Source organism: Hydractinia symbiolongicarpus, chromosome 9 (genome assembly GCF_029227915.1).
Source record: "Hydractinia symbiolongicarpus strain clone_291-10 chromosome 9, HSymV2.1, whole genome shotgun sequence".
NCBI classification, from domain to species: domain Eukaryota; kingdom Metazoa; phylum Cnidaria; class Hydrozoa; order Anthoathecata; family Hydractiniidae; genus Hydractinia; species Hydractinia symbiolongicarpus.
The window spans coordinates 20,692,200-20,714,311 of record NC_079883.1 but is presented as its reverse complement, the minus strand read 5'-3'; the positions used below and the strand labels follow the sequence as shown (position 1 = coordinate 20,714,311).

Below are 22,112 nucleotides of genomic sequence, written 5' to 3'. Positions count from 1 at the left end.
TCGAGTCGAAATAAGATTTCTAAGATTTTGTGCGTTTTTGGTGAAAAATGATAAAATAGATTACTGGATAAACTTTTGCGAATGAAGAAATTTTCGCGAGATCAATTTTCGCGAAAATGGCGAAAAATCGCAAATTCGCGAAAGTTTCTCTCGCGAAAGTTTCTCCAATTAAAGTACTCTTTTGTGCTTAATTGTAGGGGGGGGGGGGGGGGGTAAAATTGTACTTTTTCGAATTTTTCACCCCTAAAATCATTTTATAATGACCCCCCCCCATTTTATCGAATTTTGAGAATGAGACCCACCTTCTCATTTTATTATCACCCCCATAATAAGTTTGTTGGATATCACAAAGCAGCATCTTTTCTTATAATCAAAACACAACTCTCTTTTGGAAAAAATCTCAAGAACAAATACTATTTACAGGTGAAAAATAACAAATATCAACAAAATGTCAGCACAGTTTATTTCTTAAACATGCCAAAAGCTGTTATCTTTATTTTTAGTTGTTTCACTAGTGTTGTTTATTTATAGTTAGTCGTTTTATCCCCCCTCCCCCCCTCATTTTACAGAAAATTTCGTAATACCCCATTAGGTCATTATATTATGACCCCACACTTTAAGAAATTTTCCCCGGAGTACCCACCCCACCCCCTGCTTATTCGACACCCCCTACAATTAAGCACAAAAGCCTAAAATTACCGTTGCGAGGAAAGTGCTGTCCTACATTTTGAAATTCAAATTACTAAACTCACGTATCGGATGAAAGATGTGTCACAAACGAGAATTTTGATTTCATTTGACATTTAAATTTTTATCCAACATTCAATCCGACCTTCCCATATGCAAGTCGGATGAAAAGTCTCTTTTTGTTCCTTCAAGTCGAAGGGAGGTCTGGGACGAGAAATGCCTTTCCCCCTAGTCGTCACCCTCGGCTTACCGTAATTTTTTACCACAACAAATACACGCGGTTCCAGAGAAAGTTCTTGTTTCACAGGTCGTCAAACTGTTCATGGAGAACACAAAGTCGTTGTATCAAAGGGAACATCATTTTTTGTTGGTAAAACACACTTTTGTACATAATGGCATATGTTTCTTCTTAAGTAAATTTTCTAACTGCTCTTTTTGGATTGAGGTAAGATGATGTAGTGTAGTGGGAACCAGGGAGTTATCACTCATTTCAGTTTGTTTTGTGAGAGGTAGGGGAGCGGGTCATTCAGATTTCAAAAGTCTGTAACGCCAAAACACTGTTTTACATTCTAAAGTGCAAAAAGTCGTTGAGAAAAATTTTGAAAAAAGATTTTTAAACATTTATCTTGACCATTTATTCAGCAAAAGAAAGTGTCACTAAAAAAAAAACGACCCACCGACAAAAACACAAAATTACTCTGTGGCAAGTTGAGTATGGACATCTGCTAAATTGGTGGCTGGTTAAAAGGGTGCTGACTTGCCAAAAATGCCTGTATGTATAAGGGCAAGAACTTTTTGAATAAATTTGTACTTTTTGTCCGAAACTCGCCTGAATTAACAACTAAACACTACTGATTAAACGCATGCATGCCAGTCCATACATGCCATTTTTTCTTCTGTTGCAATGAGCATTCAACACTTACAACATCCTCCTCCTCCACCACCACCAGCACAACAACAGATCTTCAACACGACGTAGTCAACCATCATCCACCACCCAATATTGTGTCTCTCCGTTGCGAGCTAGCTGCCAGTGAAACATTGCCAACAAAGACCACCTATGCCGTCAGATATAGCAGAATGCCAAGCTTTCTTGCAAAATCTGCTAACAGCATCTTCCGCTTTTTTCGTTCCTACTCAATCCGCTTTTCGCTCTTTACCTTCTCGATTATTTTGCTAAACCTTTTCAAAGCAAACATGTTGTTTGTTTTTGTCCCTGTTTGTCACACTTGTTAGTAATTTACCAAAAGAGTTTCTCATCTACAGTGTTATGCATTAACAGCTAATTAAAAACAAATTTACAATACAACAAACTGCAAACACAAAAGACAAGAACCAACACTGATTGAGCACATACAGTCAGTCAAAAATTTATTTAGCCCTATTAGTCTCATAGCAAGCAAATCACTGTTTTTTTATTTTTCAATAAAATCATTTTGTTACTTGTTAAGGTATGACTTCTGGCTCAAACTTTCAAAATGTTGAATCAAATTTGAAAATACCTAATTGGTGGGCTATAAGAAAATTAGGTGTGGATGAGTGGCTAGTTAAGATGGTACAGTCTATGTACATCAATGCTAAAAGTCCTGTTAGGATTACTGATTCACTTAGTGATGAATTTACAGTAGTGTAAATTTTGGTGTATGTACATCAGGTACTTAGTCCTTTGTTGTTTGTTTTAGTCTTAGAAGTGCTGTTGATAGAGTCTAAAACAGGTTGTCCGTGGGAGTCATTGTGTGCAGATGATTTGGTTCTCATAGTGGATTTAATGGAGGTAAGCAGTAGGTTGTATGAGGCCTGTTTACGAAGTGTTATGTTGTTCGGTAGTGAAACATGGGGAGCGAAGCATGAAGATCTTGACCCTTTAGAAATATGGTTAGGTGGATGTGTAATGCCAGTCTGAGAGACAGAGAGAGATCAGATGAGCTAAGAAGCAGGCTAGGTAATTGTTAAGATTCTTCTTGATGTCACAAACTCTTTTGTTTTAACACGGTCCAAAAGTCCACACTTTGGGGGCTTCAAAAGTTGATTGGTTTTATGCCAGAAAAAATAGGAATCAAGAGCAATAAAATCAGCAAAATGCAGCAATATGTAGTTTGGCTAATGTAAAAAACCAAAGTACTATGGCAGAGCACATTGAAGGAGAGTCCTGTTACCTAGCTGATGCATTTGTTACTTAAAACTTACCTAACAAAGTAAGCCAAATGTACTTTAATTGCTTTGGGTTCCAGAATATGAACACAAATTGATAGACGCAATGTATTTCTATTGGAATGAGTAGATACAACACATTCAGTATGCGTAGACTATTTATGCTTTGTCATATGCACAAATATATAATGTATATCCTGCGCGTCAGGATGTGCATTATAGGCAACTTCATGCCCTGAGCTTCAGGTGCATGAGACAGGTGAGATGCACTGAGCGTCAGATGCATCGACATGTCCTGAGCATCAGGCACATGCTAATTATGGTGTTTTTCTTCCATACCCTTAGCGTCAGGTATATGAGAGATGCCCTGAACGTCAGGGGCTTCAATATGCGGCGCCGTAGATTAGTGGTTATAGCTTTCGTACTCTGTGCGGGAGACCGGGGTTCGATTCCTCTTGACGGCGATTCAACATGGGCGAGTGAATGTTACCATAGCCCCGGGTTAACCCAAGCCATGTGAGGGAAATTGGGGAGATGGCACACTGTGTGAACCGTTGGATGTTGCCGGGAGTTGTCTAGTAGAGCGTGGGCCCTACTAATTGGGTCTGCGTAGCTCAAAAATGAGCATTAAATACTCTAGGACTCTCCATCTAAGCCATGGCCCCTCCTGGAAATAATAGACAGGGTATATCCCTCGATATTTGTGAGGCTAGCCATGTAAAATATGCACATCTATCTATCTATCTATCTATCTATCTGCTCTGAGCGTCAGACGCATGTTTCCTATTTACATAATGACTACACTAGAGATGCCCTGAGCGTCAGGTGCATCGGCATGTCCTGAGCATCAGGCACATGCTAATTACTGGTGTTTTTATTCATACCCTGAGCATCAGGTGTATGAGAGATGCCCTGAGCGTCAGGGGCTTTATCATACCCTGAGCGTCAGGCACATGTTTCGACGCCCCAAGCTTCAGACGCATTGACATGTTCTGAGCGCTTCTACATGCTAATTACTGGTGCAATGTTTCTACAATGACTTTTATCAATACATTACTTGCCTAAACAGCTGACGAAGGAGGCCCAACACACCCACCATATAAATTTCAGGCTCCCTATGGACTTGTTGTTTTACCTCTGGACTAAAACCCTAACATAACATGAGCCAAGCAATGAGGCAGAAGCAATGATATTCATTCATGATATTTCGATTTCGACTCAATTCCATTGCACTACGGTGATGAATTGAGTTGGTATCCCATCCACCATTCCTAGGCGTGTTGATGACATAAAATAAAGAAAAATAGGTGAAGAAAATCAATTTATAAAAAAGGTGGGAGGGTGGGTAACTGTAAGCTGTAATTCGCATCTGAAGAACTTGTGCAGTGTGGGATGTTGGATTCTTATATGCAACCATTAATAATCAAGACCTGGGTAGGGTCCGGTTCCTTTGCAGGCAAGTGAGACTAATAACCCTGGCAATCTTTATGATTAGGTCTATAGATAGAAACCACCCTCACTGTGCCAGGCTCTACATGACATGTTCAATGACTACGGTAAATCTAATGTATTTTAACCACAATGCTATAAAGAAATGTATTTCTGTCAGCGCAATTAACATGAGCAAAACTTGCAGTTTAGTTCCATTTTTACTTTTTATTCCTCAAAGCATGCAACAAGGGTAAAAAAAGTTATGAAGATCAGGTGAAACTGGTAGCATGCAGGTACACAATGACAACTTAAAGTCTTTGTTCGATGTTGCCAAGAATTAACTTTTGGGAGAGCATTTGAGACAAAGAATTTTACACATTTTTTCTCTGAATGCCACCACCACAGGCCATTAGCTAAAAAATTTGCATATAAATTCCCATGTTGTGTGTAAGCACCTCAATATTGAATTTCCGGGTAACACCCTGTGTTACATTAAGTGTTAATAACTTCAAGTAGTTGATGTAGATTTACATCCTCTTTTCTCATTTCTCAAGGTCTTCCTACATACATAATCCCACTTGCTTGTAAATAGTTGTGTATGAAACAAGTGTGGAAAACAATATTAGCATTTAACTTTAAACAAAATTGTGCAAAATGCTATTTGTCATATTTCAAGATTTGTACATAATGTTAGGGGCAATAATAATGATAAGAATAGCAATATAAATTTTGTGTGTTATCAAGCTTCATAGGCAATTTTGATGTGAAAAACAGATGCCTTCATAGTAATTTATTGCTGTGCCTGTGAAAATGGGTTTGCATTTTTTATGAGTTTTTATGTATTAAGAACTGATATGTGATTTCTTTTAGATTGATGAAAAGTATGCCATTTCAACTGAAGTTCAAGTCATCAAAAACGAAGACTGTAGTAATTGGTTTGGGATGTCTAAATATGACGTATAAATATTCATTTATTCCTTTTATCTTGTATGTACATAGGGAGGACAAGCAGACAATGTGTAATCAGAAAAAACATTTTTGAATTAAAATGACCCATTAAATAATAATTTAATGAAATTTCTCAGGACAATTAACTTAAGGCTGTATCATATGAAATCTGAAATCCCTACTTGTACGTATATAGACTTTATCCCTCGCACTCTCTGCAAATATGAACACATAATGCAGCTGTACGAGAACTTGTTTGTATTTGTAATAATACTAAATCAGCTTTAGCAACTCTAAAAAAGTGTCAACTCTAAAACTCAGGTAGTTATTATTTTTACACATTTAGTATTTGTTAGCTAAATACTGTCCAAAATTAACCAATACCATCTCAAAGTGAAAAACAATTATATATGGAAAGCAAACGTAAAAAAGAAACAAATATGAAATAAGCCAAAATTATGAAACGAATCATGAATAAAATATAAAAAAATGCAAATTGCTTTAACACATTTTTTTAAAGCACAATTTTTTTTCAACCTTGTTTCAACATTGTGTTTTTTTTTAATGTTCATATTAGGATAGCTCTTAACTAGCTTGCAACACAAAATAAGTTGCTTTGACATTTAAGTAAAGTTTCTCAGAACCTTACAAAAACAACAGAGTGTCCACTCAGAAAAATTAGGAATTTTATATTTAAATGGTCAATCAGAACAGTTTTGACCAAATTATTGGCAAGGATTAATTTTTGAAACTGTTATTAAGAGAAATTTCAGAAATGTCAGGAATGGCAGGAAAATATTGAGTTAATATTGAGTGAATACCATGAGCAGCGCCTGATTAACTTCTTTAATAATATTATTTAATAATTACAATAAGTATATTTTAGTCTTGTACAATTTTCAAAGTTGACAGCAGTTAAAATACAGCAGTTAATTTTGTAGTACTTTTTTTTTTAACCAGTTAAAGAAAAAATGTCACATTTTTTTCTTCCAAAAATTTGTTTACTGCTGTGACCAACCAATGTTATGGATAAATTGCTAAAATCCCTTCAGTTAAAGCAGTGCTATAATAAACAGGCATTTCAGTAGGCAAAAAGACCCTTCCCAAAGCTCCAAAAAACCTAAAATTTGGACCTAAAATATTGATTTCTTCTAAAATTGTTTATGTTGACATCATTGTTTTTTTCAAATAGTAACTTTTTTTGTTTTTTGACAAAAATTGACCATTTCTTCACCATGCAACATGACTAATAAACTATACTTCCATAATTACCACAATTCCAAATGAACAGCCTCCTTGGCATTCAAAAAAAGGCTTGGTTATTAGTATTATCTTTATTTTCTCCTGAATTTTGGCACAATATCCTAAAATATGATATAGTTTTTATTCTTTTTTGGTGTTTTCACCTACAATTTGAGCTTGGAATCTAAATTCTTTTTAAATCTCATAAAATTATAAATTTTTAAATCTGAGTCCACCCTGCTTTTGTTCTCATTGAAAACAAGCTTCTTTTTGTGTGTATATGTAAATTATATTTCAGTCAATTCTCAATATTCTTCATCAATATATCGTGCAACGAATTTTCAAGACATTAACCACTTTAAATGACTTGCAAATATTTGAAGGTTTGTAATCTATATTTTAATGCCTATATACGTCTGTCTGTCACGCAGAATGGTATCTCAAGTAACGAGCGGCACGCAATGCAGTATAAAAAGAATGGGAGCAACTAGTTGATTTTATCAGCGATTATTTCAACGAAGGTTGCTACCAGTTTTCATAGTTCCAAAAGTAAAATTGAAATTTTTTATTATGTTTGTGATCAATGCGTGATCCTTTAAGCTGCAGGGTTTGAGAGGCCTTTAACAGCCTGGGGTCCATTGAAAATACTGGATTTTTCAACTCTTTTACAAGTCCTGGAAAGAAGATTTGTTAAAAAAAAACCCTCAAAATCTCTCACGTTTTTAAGGTTACTTTAGAAACCAAATTCACATAACGTTTTAATCACCACTAGATTTCACTTTTTTCAGAGAATGACATTCTTGTGGCATTGAAGTTTTACAGTTATGGGACCAAAGACTTGGTTTTGTTGCGTAAAGAGCAGGTATGCGCTTATTAAGATATACATTCATAGAAAGCTAACTTTTACAATCTAAAGTAAGTTGCTAGAAAATGATTAAATGCAGTGACGATATATCCTGTTTATTGTTGTCTTCCATCGAATCAAAAAGTAAAAAAAGGAAAGGAATATTGTACAGTATTGTAAACTAACTGTAATTGCTTCACAGAAAAAAGAGAGGGTTGCAGAAAAATGTACATGTATATACTTCTAAAAGCTCTGAAATATTATGTATATGCTTCAACAGAGTTACTTGCTCTTAGAATTCAGCTAAAATTTATACAATTATACAAAATTTTGTGAGTTTTTCCTTGCCAGAGCTAGAATTTCTTTTTTCAGTACAGTACTGTCGATTATTGCCATAAATTATTACCATATAGTCATGTGATAGTAAACTACAATGTTACACATAACACACTAATTTCATTTATTTTTGCTTCATAGTTACTTAAGATGGGATTAAAGATACCACACACAGAGGATTCAGGTACTGTATATAAATTATTCACAAAATCAAGTTTTTTATTTTCATCTTCTTTTCAATCACCAAAGTGTGGCCATTGTTGTCTTATATTTTAGATGGCCATTATGGAAGTTTTATTTTATATCCTGAAAAACTCACTGTAATTGTTGCAATGAAGAAATACATGAGTGATTTTCAGAATGTCACACTGGTATGAACTATATTTTTAGACAGAAAATTTTGCTCTTGATAAAATAATTTTTTCTTTTACAATAAAAACATTTTGTTTTTTTGATTCACATTACTTGATCAGCATAAAGTGATTTGCGTAAGCTGTAAAATGAGTATCAAAGCTTCTTTGATTGACTTAAATATGCTTAAAATCCTTCAATTAATTAAGAATTAAACACAAATCAAAGCCTACACCAGTACAAACTGGTTACTCATTGTCCGAACTGGCAACGACAGATTATACATTACCTGTCATGTGTCTATTTCTTCATGTTTATCACTATAGTCCAACACAGAAGCTTCTAACATTCCCAACAGTGATAACTCACCTGACAGGAAGTCAATACTGGAGAAAATGTAAGATAGGTTTAATTGCTGGTGTACAGTAATTGTTATTAGATTTTTTTCGCAAAGATTAAATTTCATAAATTTACCCAAATTATTGATATTCTATGTTTTGTAGCATTTGCGAATTTTTTTGTTGTCTTACTACGCACTACAAGCATAATACTGTCTGACAATGCGTTTGAAACACTTACCATACAACATTTGGACTATTGCGCAAAATATTTATTTATTACATAATGAAAATCCAATCTCCACGATATGACACGATGGTACACAATATGTGCGCTTTAAAACATTTTTCAGGTCGTAAAGCTAGTCCTTAACTTTTGGTTCTACTTTTTATACAAAACATGTTACATTTCCAATTAGAACTTTTTAAATTTCATGCCCAATGGCTGTAAACAAATCAGACAATATGCCTAATGAAAACAAAACTGTTGTGAAACAAAATATCCGAAAGTGTTGCAATAAATTGTGACATAGCATTTGTACGAAAAAGAAAATTGGTAATTGGATACCAAACTTTACATCAAATACAATTAAATCTAATACCTTTTCGATGCGTGGTAAGTAAAAATTACTCCATTAAGAATTAGATTTAAAATTTCTGGTACCAGGACAACATATTTTTGTAAGTAACCAGTCCTCAGGCTTAGAGGCTTCACATTTTTGAATTTGAAATCTTTTAGTAGGATTTTAAGAAATACAACTTCATACAACAGAAGAAAGAAGTAATGTTTTTGAGTCACTCACATTAATAGAAGTTGCGGTACTGTGCTTCGTACTATTTTAAACGCCCAAAAATCTGTACAAACATTTAAATGTTGTGTCATAACCATAATTCAAAACTCAAAAAAAGTCTTAAAATGTTTTTTTGAGAAAAAGTTTTGTGGCTGAAATTATTAAAAAAACAAATTCCAGGCTAAACTAAATGATCATGTTTCTCATAAAAGAGGTTATGTTTTCCTCCAATTCGAAGCACACAAGATTTTCAAGAGCAAAAAAAATTAAAAGTTATTTCGCTGACGTGAGACTATCGGTAGAATATTGGAAATTTTGCTAGACGGCCTGCGACAGGAACCAGTTGAAGTCTTTATTTTAGTGACTGAACTTTAACGTGAAGAAAAATTGTCATGTTGAGTTACATACTTGACTATTCGTTGGTTGAAAATGGTAATGTAACAATTTAACGTTTATTTTAAGACGTTCCGTAACAGATGATGGTCCAAGTAATGAGTCTTTCAAGCATCCAATCAAATGTAACGCAGGTTCTAGTAACAGTGCAAACTCTGATTCTCTAGAAAGTTTAAAACTAAAGCTTGAAATATACAAAAGAAAAAAGCCTACACCAATACGTGGAACTGAAAGAAATAAGTCTTTAAGAGAGAAGGAATGTTCTGAACAATCAACCGAAAATGTATTTGATACACATAAACCAAAATCTAAAGGGTATTCCTTCCGTGTAAGAAAACACGACGCTTCTATACTTGAGCTGGCGGGTATAGAACGCGAGGAAAACAATGCAAAAGAAAACTTGATACCTACTCCTGGAAGCGAGAATTCTATTGGTTCGAAAAATAACTCACAATTAAGCAGTGCGGAACCTCGTGGTGTGGAAGCGCATGCGCGTGAGGAGAGTACTAGTGACGAGTTTCAAAAAAATGTTCAATTAAAAAGCGCTCAGCCAAGAAAAAGAAAAAGACAAAAAAGATTGACCTTGCAAAAAAGCAAGAAAAGACAGCTTACAAACAATAAGTCACGCCCTTCTGAAAGCAAATCACAGGATGCAGATGAGACGCAAGATTTTAATCGAAAAGAACCACTTATGACAATGGAAAAGCTGTTGAGTAAGAAAAAAAAGAGCTTGGACAATTTACCAGTTGTTGAACTTGATGATATGTCGTATTTGGAGACTGATGTCGATGAAAAGGAGAATGTTGCGCAACAGAACAAAAGGTATATATGTTCCGCACGTGTTTGTGTAATTCTTACACTTTTAAGAAGTGTCGGCGTGTCACGTAAAACGTATTCTTTTTAAATTTCCCGCGGCACTTATTACCCATTTTTTATCGGTTTATTTCCAATAACACGATAAATATCGCCTAAAAATTTAAAAACTTTTTCCCTATTACGAAAAGCTGTGGAAAGTTTTATTCTGTGTGGAATTTTTTGTCCGAGCTAACTAGAAAAAGTTTGAAAATCCTTTTTCTGAAAAATAATTTTTTTTTCGTTTAAACCCTTCTAACATAGGGTTTTATAAAAAAAGACATATTTGCTCCAATAAGTTAAGTTAGGAGGATATAAATTCATAAGACTCGGCCGGCAACAAAATTTCAACGACGAGAAATGAAAAAAATCGTAATTTAAAATAAAGGTGATGATGCCAGCATTAATTCTTTGTTGTCAAATCCCATCTTCTACATTGGTCGGTTAAGCTTTATAGTCATAGCATTTTCATTCAATAATGTAAAATGGCAAAATTACAATTTTAATTGGAGAAACTATCGCGAGAGAAACTTTCGCGAATTCGCGATTTTTTGCCATTTTCGCGAAAGTTTATCTCGCGAAAATGTGCGGGTTTCTTCATTCGCGAAAGTTTATCCAGTAAGCTATTTTATCATTTTTTACCAAAAACACACAAAATACTTAGAAATCTTATTTCAAGAAAGAAAACTTGAAAGAAAAATCCTTGTTCGCAAAAGTTAATCTCGCAAAAATTTATGGGTTTTTTCATTCGCGAAAGTTAATCTCGCAAAATTTTCCAAATTTCTTCATTCGCGAAAGTTTATCCAAAAATTTCGCGATTTTTTTTCTCGCGAAAGTTTCTCCAATTAAAGTACCTTTGTGTTCGTGTTACGTTAACTTTCATTATTATCAGCTCGATTTTCTTCTAGTAAAATCCACGCCTTGACTCTTAAAGAAATAGGCGATCTCGTGTCTTTGTTAGATGATGACATCAAAAACATTTTTACTGGAAATGTAAGTAAGGCTTTACCTCTTAGTCTTGTTCTTCACTCTGACCTATTTTGTAATTTTGAAACTTTGATCAATTTTGCCCTCTATTGCAGTTATCATCCGGCTAAAAAAATGAATATTTGTTTTCAGATATTCAAATTTTCAACTTGGTAATTTTTTATTAATTTTGAATCTCTTGGTGAAAGTTAGGGCAAATCAGGATAAAACAATATGTTTTTATTTTTTAAGGTCCTCAAATCCTAAAAATTGTGCCAAATTTAGCAAAAAAAATTGATTCACGGTGTGGAGTTTTAACATGCTAAAGATTTTATCTCAGCTAAGTTGTGTATATTTGTGTAAGAGACGAGTACCTATGTGGTTGGTTACTCTCACTTTCTAAAAACTCTCTTCGGAACAACCACCCTGTTCAGTCACTCTTTTACAGTGATTTTTCTATAGAAAAGTTTTATTGTTTATATTTTTTAATTAATTTATAATTTAATAAAACTAAATTTTGCTAGAGCTACATTTCGCGGTTTAGAGTGTCTTATAAAATTTTATTCCTGCGAAATGAAGAATACCGATCACCTGCAAAATTTTAGATGTGGAAAGTGGATGCAATTCAAAAAATACAGGACGAGTGTGATGACGAAGAAGAAGGCAGGAATTAACATCTTTTATTTAAAAAATACAATATTAATGAGTATTTTGTTTTGTTTCCTCAAAATTCAATTTCCATAATTTTATTTTCCTTTTCTGAGAGATTCGCAAAAATTTAAAAATGCACGTAATTAACCTCAAAATCTAATTACTTTCCTAGTTTAGGCCCTTTAAAGTAAACCGTCCGAACGTTTCCTTATAGAGTCTCCTGATGGAGAAAAAGGTCATAAATTTACAGAAAACTTTGTTCATTGTAGAGTTTTATTTTGAACTGTGCGTTGTAGATGTATCAATTTCCTTTAGACGCAATGTGAGAGACACGATCAATTTAAAAAAGGTGGGAAAGAAAAAGGTAGTGATGATTTTGACAGTTTTTATGTCCACTTTGCCTATATTTTATGTAACCACTTTGCTTAAAGTTTCCATTTGACATTATAAAGTATATTTTGCTTGTGTGTTGTTAATTTGTGTGATGTTGATAGAAAAAAATTAACGTTCTTTCTTCCGTCCACGAAGATCATCTTAGGACGCCACTTAATATTCTCTTTCGCTCTACAGGTTGTTTGAACATGCAAGTCGCTTTTGGTTTGTTTACAGAAAAACAAGTTGACGTCGTTCTTCAACACCTCATGAAAATGTTCTGTACGTCACATGGAAAGGTAAAACTGTTGCGTCTTCTTCTTTTTCACATGTTTCTAAATAAGAAATGTAAGTAAGTAACGGGAAGTTTAATGTCCTTGGAGATTCTATCCCAACAACTGGCCCTTCCTCGCCTCGAACCGTAAATATGTTACATTCCCGCCAGAGATACGTACATTATTGCTCAACTTTTAAATAAGCCGGTTTGCTGTCAGGAAATAAAACCAATGGGCTGACAACACTGCATTTAAAGTGCGCGTAGTGGAGACTAAAACTAAAACCTTATTATAACAAGCTGACTGTTCTCCCACTCACCATCTCCGCCAAATCTTGTACTGTATAAAGTAGTGTGTGAATTACAACAGTTCCAGCTGCCCTAACGCATATTGCGTCAGAAGATCTTCGTCACTTCATTAATAAGCTTTTTTTCGCGAGATATTTTTGTAATTTCGGCCATTGTAGTTTTATTTTTCCACCTTTACTTTTTAGTATTTTGATTATGTGATGAAGGTTTTATTGCCAGAAACGATGGCTATGATTTATGGAAATATTGCAAACATTTCGAGAGAAGAGGTAAGCTTGTTGTCAAATTCAGAAGTCATACAAAATACGATATGAAAATCTGTTGCCTTCTCTACTAGAGGTTGTGTTACTTCAAGAAAAGAAAGTGTTTGCGGTAAAAACTTCTGCGGTTTTTGGAAAATTTGCAAAAATTTTCTCGCAAAGTGTACCAATTAGAAAATGGTCTCTAAGAATTCCGCTGCTATAGGAAAAAATGTATAAGACTAGTCTAATTGTAAAGTAGAACAACTATTTTCCCAAAAATGCGAAAATTTTGCAGTAAAGCTGAACTTCAAAAGTTTCTTTGGAAAACAATCTTCACCCTTTAAGTTGTATTTATACTTAAATACAATCATTGATTTATTTTTTAGGCTGATCGCATTATTATGGGAATATAGAATGGTAACAAGAGTATATGAAATGTAAATATGTAAATGCTTTGATAAAAACCGAAAATATGCAACACTGTTCTGCTTTTTATTTTCTCTAGGTGGCAAATGTTTTGTCTGATAATGCAACTAAAGAAGCATAGGGGCTTGGAAGTGTAGAAAAAGCGGAAGGGGGAGAGAGTATTCAGCTGCCAGCAGACATCTTCTAAAATATATAAATAAAAGCATTCTTGTCCCCAGGGTCGCTAGAGCCCTGAGCCGTTATTACGGAATTAAAAAGGCAAAATGCCCTGAACACGAGGGAAGAGATAAATTAATTCAAAGGTAGAAACTTTCGCAAGTTGCCCGATTATCGCGAATTTATGGGCATAACAAAAAAGATGAACTATGTATTATAAACTTCCGCGATTTATGGAAATCATGTTTTTCGCGAAATATTTCGCAAAGTTTTTTTTCGCGAATGAACATTTTAAGGTTTTTTTGAAGAATGGTTGTCACGAATTTAGTATTATCTGGAAATCTTCATTTATTTTACGCCTATTTATTTAGATTAATCAAATTTGCTCATATCACAGAGGCTGGCCATTATTTTTATCAACTACAAAAAAGAAAAGTTACTGAGAAAAACTAGAGAAAAATCCTTACTTGAAAGTTTCGCGAAGCGAATAAATCGTTTCTAGTAATTTCGTGGTTATTTATTTTCGCGAATATGAATAAAATTTGCGAAATTTGAAAATTAATTGACTTAAGGTAACATTTTTAAAGAACATGCAAACTAGGGACAAAAAAAAGATAAAGCAAAACTTAACAAAAAATGTTAAAGAAAAAAGTGAATGGTCTGTAAAGAAGTTTGTCACTTTGTGAGAATTTGGTCAATAGTTGCGGCGTTTTTTTGTCTTACAACTAAAGGAAAAAAATGTATGACAAATTTGTTCAACTTACTGCCGAGATATTCTTTTGTTTCAAAGATTAGTTAAACATTCTTTTAAATTTATAAAATTCTGTCAAATAAACGAAGCTATCAAAACCAACTTTTTACCTTTTCATTACTTTTCACTTTAAACAACTTTGAGAAAGTCAAATCGCAGTTTTGAATGTCTGCATGAGATTAGTAACATACTTCGCTTTGCCATAATTTGGTAAGAAAAAAATTTGGAACAAGCACTTGACGTAGATTAAAGGAGCGAATCGAAAATTGTAAATGTTATTCTTGACAATCATACTCAGAAATAAAAGACGTGTTCATTCAGCATCGATCATTTTACAAAAATTTACTTAATCAAAATAATTGGCTAATTTTTTTAATTTGGCGTATACCGTAAATGATCGATTAAGCCCCCACTCCCGAATAACGTCCATCCCGAATAAGCCCGCTCCCCCAAAACCCATTTTGACAAATAAGCCCCCACTCCCGAATACTACTATAAACAATTGATTAAATGGTATTTATTTCGCAGGTTGAGGTATTAATAACACTCGTGGTTATAATATCCAATTCAAAGTTAGGGGGTTTTTCTTTCTTTTCTTTTCCCACTTGTTGAACAATATATTTCCGAATATCTTGCTCCCTGTCAAAGCAAAATACTTTGCTGGAACAACAAGTCCGACTTCCCTTTTTTCTCTTTCCAACCATTATATAAAGATCGATTAGTGTTTGTTTTTACTATTAAAATCGTTATTTTTAGCACACTAGATTTTTGCATAATTTTATAAGCCCCCCTCCCATTTACCCCCTCCCCTACCGAATAAGCCCCCTCCCTCAAAACCCATTTTGGCAAATAAACCCCCGGGGACTTAATCGATCATTTACGGTAGTCAAATATTTTAAATTTAGCATGGATTTGCCGTCAACATGTGTCTTATCTCTGTAATGATTTTACCCTAATAAATATGAATAACAGCGCAGAATTAGACCAATGTCATGTCCATTATGCATTTGCCGTGATAAAATCCATAGTTTAAATCTCAAATCGTTTTAAAAAAAATTAACTGAAAACTTTGTATATTCAGGCAGCTATTTGTTAAAAATTGGTGAATTCAAAATACAAATAAACCTCATCTAAGGATTTACAGAAATCAGTCAGTAAAAGTGCTAACCCCCAAAAAGAAGAAAGTCTGTAGCAATAGGATTTACAGCCCTTGTATTTTCTTCTTCTTCTGGTGGTATAGGACATGAGTGTGAGAAATTTTTTCACGCCTGTCCTAACTATTATCTGAAAAAACATGGATACATGAAACAAATTTCCATAGACATCAACATCACCGTCAGCTACGTGATTGCTTTAATTGTTTAACGCTATCAAGTAGTTAAGAAGTAACATACATCAAGTTGAACAGTTATTCTAATTCTATGTGTCGTGTCAAAAGAAGAAATAGAGTATATTTTTACCTCACCTCACCTGTCTTGTCTTTTCGACTTTCTTGAAGTTTTTTGTCGATTTTCGAACAAAACCTGGTCTCGCAGTAAACGATACTTCGTTAGTCAATGCAAATAAAGAAGTCTAATTCAGGGGAATATAAAAATGCGAAGAAATTCATGTATGAACGTATCAAAGCTGGTTTCGTGTAATGAATGCACGAATGTGTTCATTTTTTTTCTTTGGAGGCAACAAAGGAAGGCTAAATGACTCAATTTTCAAGAAAACAATACCGCGTTTTTATCACTCACCAAATTAAATATACGATAAATTAAACAAGATTTTCGAATCGCCAAAATTAACCCTAAAAATGCCATTTTAGCTCACTATCAAATTTTCCCACATTATTTTGCAAACTATTTAAGCATATTTTTTCACTCTGGACAAAATTCCCATAACTTGTTTTTACGTTTCAAAGAGACTCATCCAATTTTAATGTTTTGTCTTCAACAATAATGCACAGTTTTTGTCTAATTGAGTAATCTGGAATAGACTATATTACAAAAGTACGCACACTTACCTCAATGGTATTGGTTTTCTCGAGGATAAATAATTTCGCAGGTCAAAAAATAATTTGCTATCAATGGATATCAATGCAAAAATTTTTACCGGTATTCATTTTCAGTAATGATTTAATGGTAGAAAAATATTCGATAACGTTTTCATACGTTATCGAATATTTTTCTTGGTCGTTTTTTTATGATTTTGGCGACATCTTTTTTTTTTCTTTGCGTAAATGAAAATCCGCGAAAATTCGTACCAGCTAAAATTGGTACCATTAAGCAAGGGTATTAATGTAAGATTCATATACAGCGAAGGTTAAAAATATCGTGCTTATATGCTGAAATAAAAAAAACAGCTTGATAATCTATATCAATTCAACGAGCTCTTTCAACAATGCAAACACATTTTAACAGACACTGTAACAGATGATAACAAACATTACGAACTAAAAGAAAAAACTATTAATCATCTTCGCTATCCGTGTCTGCTGCCAGTAATACAGCATTGACTGTCTTGTTAGCTTCCTTCTCGTCGCTCCCAAAAAAAATGACACTCTTTTTAGTTCTGTTAGGAGGAGGTGTACTCATCAGCACTTCGTTCTCCTCATCGACCGTTAAATCAATTTTACTAACGTCTTTTGATTGAGTATTATTTCTCAGGATGGAAGTGTTCAACTGCGAGAAAGGTTTTGCTAGATTTTGTCTTTTTCTTTGTGTGGAATTGTGTTCGGGGCTTTTAAGCATGTCTTTGTAAGGAAAGGAGTCTGTAAAGAAATCATTCCCAATATTTTCAGTTGTATTGTCGACAGTGCTAATTTTCGCCCGTTTAGATTTATTGCAAACTATTTCTTCTTCATTCGGAACAGTTTGTTCGGGGCTTTTGCTTATAAGTTTTTCATGTTTTTTTTTTCTAAGATTATTGTCGTTACTAATTGTGTTAGACTTGTGCTTTTGCGAAGAAAATTTTTCCTGCGTTTGTTTCGTGTTGGTAGCGTCCGTTGCAAGTTGACTCTGTTGGGTTTGTGATTCGTTTTCAGAGAGTGTCGCCATTACGAAATTTCCTTCGTACAACTCATCATTGTCCAACGCAAACACAATAGGTTTGCCAGAGTGTTCAAAATGAATAGCTAATGGTTGGTTAACAAATTCACTAAAAGCTAAAATAGCTCGCAGTTCTTTTAAACAAAAAGTCACTTGAGTGTCTATCCCAATTTGGAAGTTGTCGAACTCTTCTGGTACTAAAGTCATTTCTGTATGAACAACTTTTGTAGGGTCCGGTTCATCATCAACAAAATTGCGTACTTTTACAGCCTGCGGGCAAACAGACATCGAGATCTCTTCGCAGCTGTTCGGAAAATTCATCACAGTGTCTAGTAAAACTTTTGACTGTGCTATGATAAGATTTGGGCAAAGTTCCTTCGAAAACACAGCCTGCAAACTTTCACACTCTTGAAAGGTCAAATTGTGTGTTTTCGTGATACCATGTCTGCAATATAACGTGAATACCAGTCTACATTCGTTCGGTTGAAAGGTGATCTTGCACTGTTCCACAGTCTTCTCTATAGTAGGTAATGACTTGAATATCGCTAAACAAGATTTCATTGTGAGTTTACATTTCAGTACTTCTGCAGGGTTCGAGTTTTCAATGTCTTCACAACCTTGGTCGTACTCGTGAAAAAACGCTCTGGAAAAAACAAAACATGCGTATGCTGATCGAGAAGAATTGACAGTGCGTAAAGCTAAACCGTCTTTTAAAGCTTCGAAAAACAATTCGTCACCGATACGTGACAAGCAATGTATTGATCGACCAAATAACTTTACGCATCGTCCTGGTAAAATGCACTTCATGTTTTTATGTTAACTTTTATTTGGTTTAATAACTAAAAGAAGAAATAGTAACAATTTTTAGCGCGAATAAAGCAAAATGATGAATTAAAAGCACAGCAACGACAACAGAGTGGTATAAAAAAGTAACAAAGCAACACAGGAGCGAAAAAGCATAAATAAATTAATTCGAGTTAAAAAATTTTGTTCAGCTACTTCAATCAAATACTTATAGACAATCAAAGTGTAAAATTATAATTTTGATTTCAAAAAACTTTCACTTTTTGAGAGCATAATTTTATTCTCCATCTTGCTCAGCAGGTCACTTAAAGAGACTTTAAAGAAATGAACATTTGTTGAGTGAGTACCATTATTAGAAAAAAAAAGACAGTGGTAAATAAAGATTATAATAAATTATAATCGAAACTTTAAATAAAAAGATATATATTATTCTTTAAGTCTATGCTAAAAAAATCTACAATATATCTGGTTAAAAATCTAACACACTAGAGAAACCCTTCAATTTTATGATTAAAAAAAAAAAACCACATTTTTGAAAAAACTTTTGAATTTAGTTTGTTTCTTAACTATTATAGAGTTGGTCTGAAAATTTATAGACCTGACATTTTTTAAAAAATTAAGTAATTAAGTTAAAAGGTGAAAATACCTATAATCTCAGTCTCGTGTTTCTTAAGATTGTTTTTCTTGTAAAAAAATTGTGTAGTATATACAATGTTAAAAATAAAGCCTAATATTATAATATCAATTGTTATATTCACGTTGTTATTCAAAGCAACTAATTCTGTGATACTACACATCCAAACTTTTCTGTGTAGAGCATCAACGAGATGTCCTTAGCCAGTGGAAAAACCTAGGGGTTTTGGCATTGTACATGTTTCAGTCATCAAATTTATGCCCAGCGTACATATTCCACGTATATCTCTATTATATGCATTTCTAACACAACGCGATTTAACTACCACTTTGAACAGAATACAGCTATAAAGAAGATAATAAAATGTTCTCCACTGAATAACTTCATGAACAAGATAGTGTACAATTTCAGTCTCAAATTAGAACATAACGAAAACATTAATGGAAATTAAAATGTGCGACAAATATATATTAATATATATTTGTCGAATAAATATATATTTTACTATTGTTTTGACAAATCATCGGCGTCCATTAACAAACCTTCATGCTGAGCATGCAAGTCGTCACGAATCATAAGCTCCTTGACAAGTTCTTTATTTTTCAAAGATATATAGTTATGTAGGTCATCAATTATCTCTTGAAGCTCATTTATTGATTTTAAATTCAAAGATTTAATATCCCTGAAATTTGAATGATCAGATGCCAGCAGTTTCTTTTTTTCATGCTCCTCGTGAATTTCCAAAGACTTTAAAATTCGAGTTGATTCTTCCACGGGTTCCAAGGAGTCAGGACTGCGATTTAAAGATGTGTCTGTAACTCTTTCAATGTTTATATCGATAATGTCAAATGAATTTTCATCAGATGCGTCATTAACTACTTCAACTTCAGGTAAATTTTTATCACTTTCGTAACTTTCAACAAATGTTAATTTTAAGTCATGATCTACAGCTAGTCTTGATGGCAGGTTAGTAAAATCTTGGTTGCTACCTTCACTATTGGTTCTTTGTTTTTGTTTTAAAACATTGTCAATACTTAACCAGTCAGTGGTTGGATAAGGTAGTGGTTCTGTATAATAGGCTTCATCATAAGTAAAATCGTCAGAAAACATCTGTTCTGGATCAGGTTGTAACCTATGAGCGTCACAACAAAAACATATAGCCTTCGTGTCTTTGTAATAAGAATACAATTCTGGATAATCTTCCTGACAAGAACAGCAAATGTGGTTTTTTGGAAGTTCACTTTGGCGTTCGTGTTCTCGCCAAGCTCTTTGAATAATCATTGCTTTAGCATTTAGCAATCTAGATTTGTTACAACGGACTACATTGTCATCTTTTAATTCCTGTTCAATTCTGTAATTCTCTATGATTATTTCTCCCTCTTCTACCTGTTGTTTTTGTTGGTTTTTAAAGTCCTTTTCCTCAGAAAGAACAGTTTCATACAGAACATTAATGTATTTTTTCCTCCCAAGGTAACCACGGAAAACTTTCTGTATTTTTACGGCTGCTAATTCTTTTTTTTCCAAACTTATTAACACTCCATGGAATGCAGGTTCTTTTAAACCCTGCAAAACATTATTATTCCTTGATTTTCTTTCTTCTTTCATTTTCTGCATATCTGGTAATTTAAAAGTTAAATCAATGTTTCTTTCGTGCCATGCCGATTCTAATTCCACATATGTTTCTTTATTTGATGTAGCACCATTCATTTTATGTTGCTTTACATTATTTTAACTATCTAAAACAGGAAACAAACCACTTCACTTTCCCAATATTGTAAGTATCTAAGGGAAAGACATGGGTGAAAACAGACTTTTCGATCAATTTTCATGCAATAAAGTAGAAACTGAAAAAAATCATTTTTTACATAAGTTTATACAGCAAAATGTATGTTAACAAACTAACTAATGCAAACAAATTTAACAACTTTTTTGTGCAGACCTAAAGTTACGGTGTTATCAGGCAAGAGATAAGAAAACGAGTGACATTTTAGGATAATTTTTCACATTTACCTAATTTACCTGTATTATTACTGCCTTCCATAACTAATTAGCGTAATTTTATATAATATACATAATTCATGTAAAAAAAGGAAAAAATGGATGAAAAGTATTTCGAATTACATTAAAATAATATCAGGGTTTTTGCCAAGTGCTAGAGAGTACAATATGTTTATTTGATCGTCTTAAGAAATGTTAAAAAAAAAATTTGGTTAAATAAAAATCTAAAAGTGTAGGAGTTTGTATGAGGAAATATATTTTCAGGTAGTTTTATATGTCATTGTAGGAGATTTGTCATTCTGTATGAGATTGTATGATTTTGTATGAGGGTGGGCACCCTGGTATGTGGTGGAACTTGCACTGCGACTTATTTTTAAAAACTTTTGAGAGTTTTGTTACAATTAAACATTCATTATTAAAAATTAAGTATAAAATATTCTTGGTAACCCTATGAATTAACAAGAATGTGATAATATTGATGTTACTGTTATAAAGAAGGCTTTGACAGCAAAGAAGAAATTATCTGTTTTAACGACTTTTATTGCAAAGTTAACAATAAAAAATACAACATTCTATTTGCAATGTATAACACTTTTACTCTCAACTAGGACTGTATCTATACTACATTAATTTTGAATACATATCCTTTTACAGGTCTAAAACTAAACATCATTTTTTACCACAGGATCATCCCTTTAATCAATTAAAAGGGATGATAATCGAGAAAAACTGTACTCAGTACTACATTGACTTTGTGTTCATAAATTAGGGTAAATAGCGAATTTGACCTATACAACCCTTTCTTTCCTTCCCTGTCTGGATGTGCTACACATATACGATTTTAATAAATTAAAAACTCATCTATTAGTCTGCAATCACAAATATGTTTGATTTGGGTCACCTATCTACCCTAACTTAAAAAAACATCTTAAGGGTGGAAATCTTAAATAATAATGTTTACAAATTGAATATCCTCTGCTTTCTATTCCTCTTTTTTACAATCACTAAGGGCAGCTTCATCACAACACCTCACAACCTACAAACAATGTGGATTTCATTCCTACAATGACCACTAGAATACATGGAAACTTTGTTATTAAACTGCTTGCACTTGTACAAGGCCGTCCTCAAAA

At 33.4% G+C, this 22,112-nt stretch overlaps 3 protein-coding genes across 4 annotated transcripts; 1 reads left to right on the top strand and 2 right to left on the bottom strand.

The window, feature by feature from the left end:
* The first annotated feature begins 863 nt into the window (after positions 1–863).
* Positions 864–13,656, top strand: LOC130656443 (uncharacterized). Of its 2 annotated transcripts, none has more exons than XM_057459298.1 (13): positions 864–1,132; positions 5,140–5,226; positions 6,758–6,842; positions 7,248–7,321; positions 7,781–7,823; positions 7,916–8,010; positions 8,317–8,387; positions 9,582–10,334; positions 11,273–11,357; positions 12,297–12,345; positions 12,552–12,652; positions 13,122–13,205; positions 13,565–13,656. In XM_057459298.1, exons 1-13 carry the CDS (start codon positions 1,010–1,012, stop codon positions 13,589–13,591), a joined length of 1,677 nt encoding a protein of 558 aa, XP_057315281.1. In that variant the 5' UTR covers positions 864–1,009; the 3' UTR covers positions 13,592–13,656. The 2 variants fall into 2 exon arrangements, with proteins under 2 accessions (XP_057315281.1, XP_057315282.1); XM_057459299.1 differs by having other exon boundaries at positions 867–1,057.
* Positions 13,657–16,863: 3,207 nt separating this feature from the next.
* On the bottom strand, positions 16,864–18,414 carry LOC130656445 (cell cycle checkpoint control protein RAD9A-like). The gene has a single exon (XM_057459300.1). The coding sequence runs from the start codon at positions 18,348–18,350 to the stop codon at positions 16,965–16,967; it is 1,386 nt and encodes a 461-aa protein (XP_057315283.1). The 5' UTR covers positions 18,351–18,414; the 3' UTR covers positions 16,864–16,964.
* Positions 18,415–18,529: 115 nt separating this feature from the next.
* LOC130656446 (uncharacterized) lies at positions 18,530–20,748 on the bottom strand. Its single transcript, XM_057459301.1, has 2 exons — positions 19,524–20,748; positions 18,530–19,325 (listed from the first exon to the last, which is right to left on the bottom strand). Exons 1-2 carry the CDS (start codon positions 20,686–20,688, stop codon positions 19,303–19,305), a joined length of 1,188 nt encoding a protein of 395 aa, XP_057315284.1. The 5' UTR covers positions 20,689–20,748; the 3' UTR covers positions 18,530–19,302.
* Positions 20,749–22,112: the final 1,364 nt, after the last annotated feature.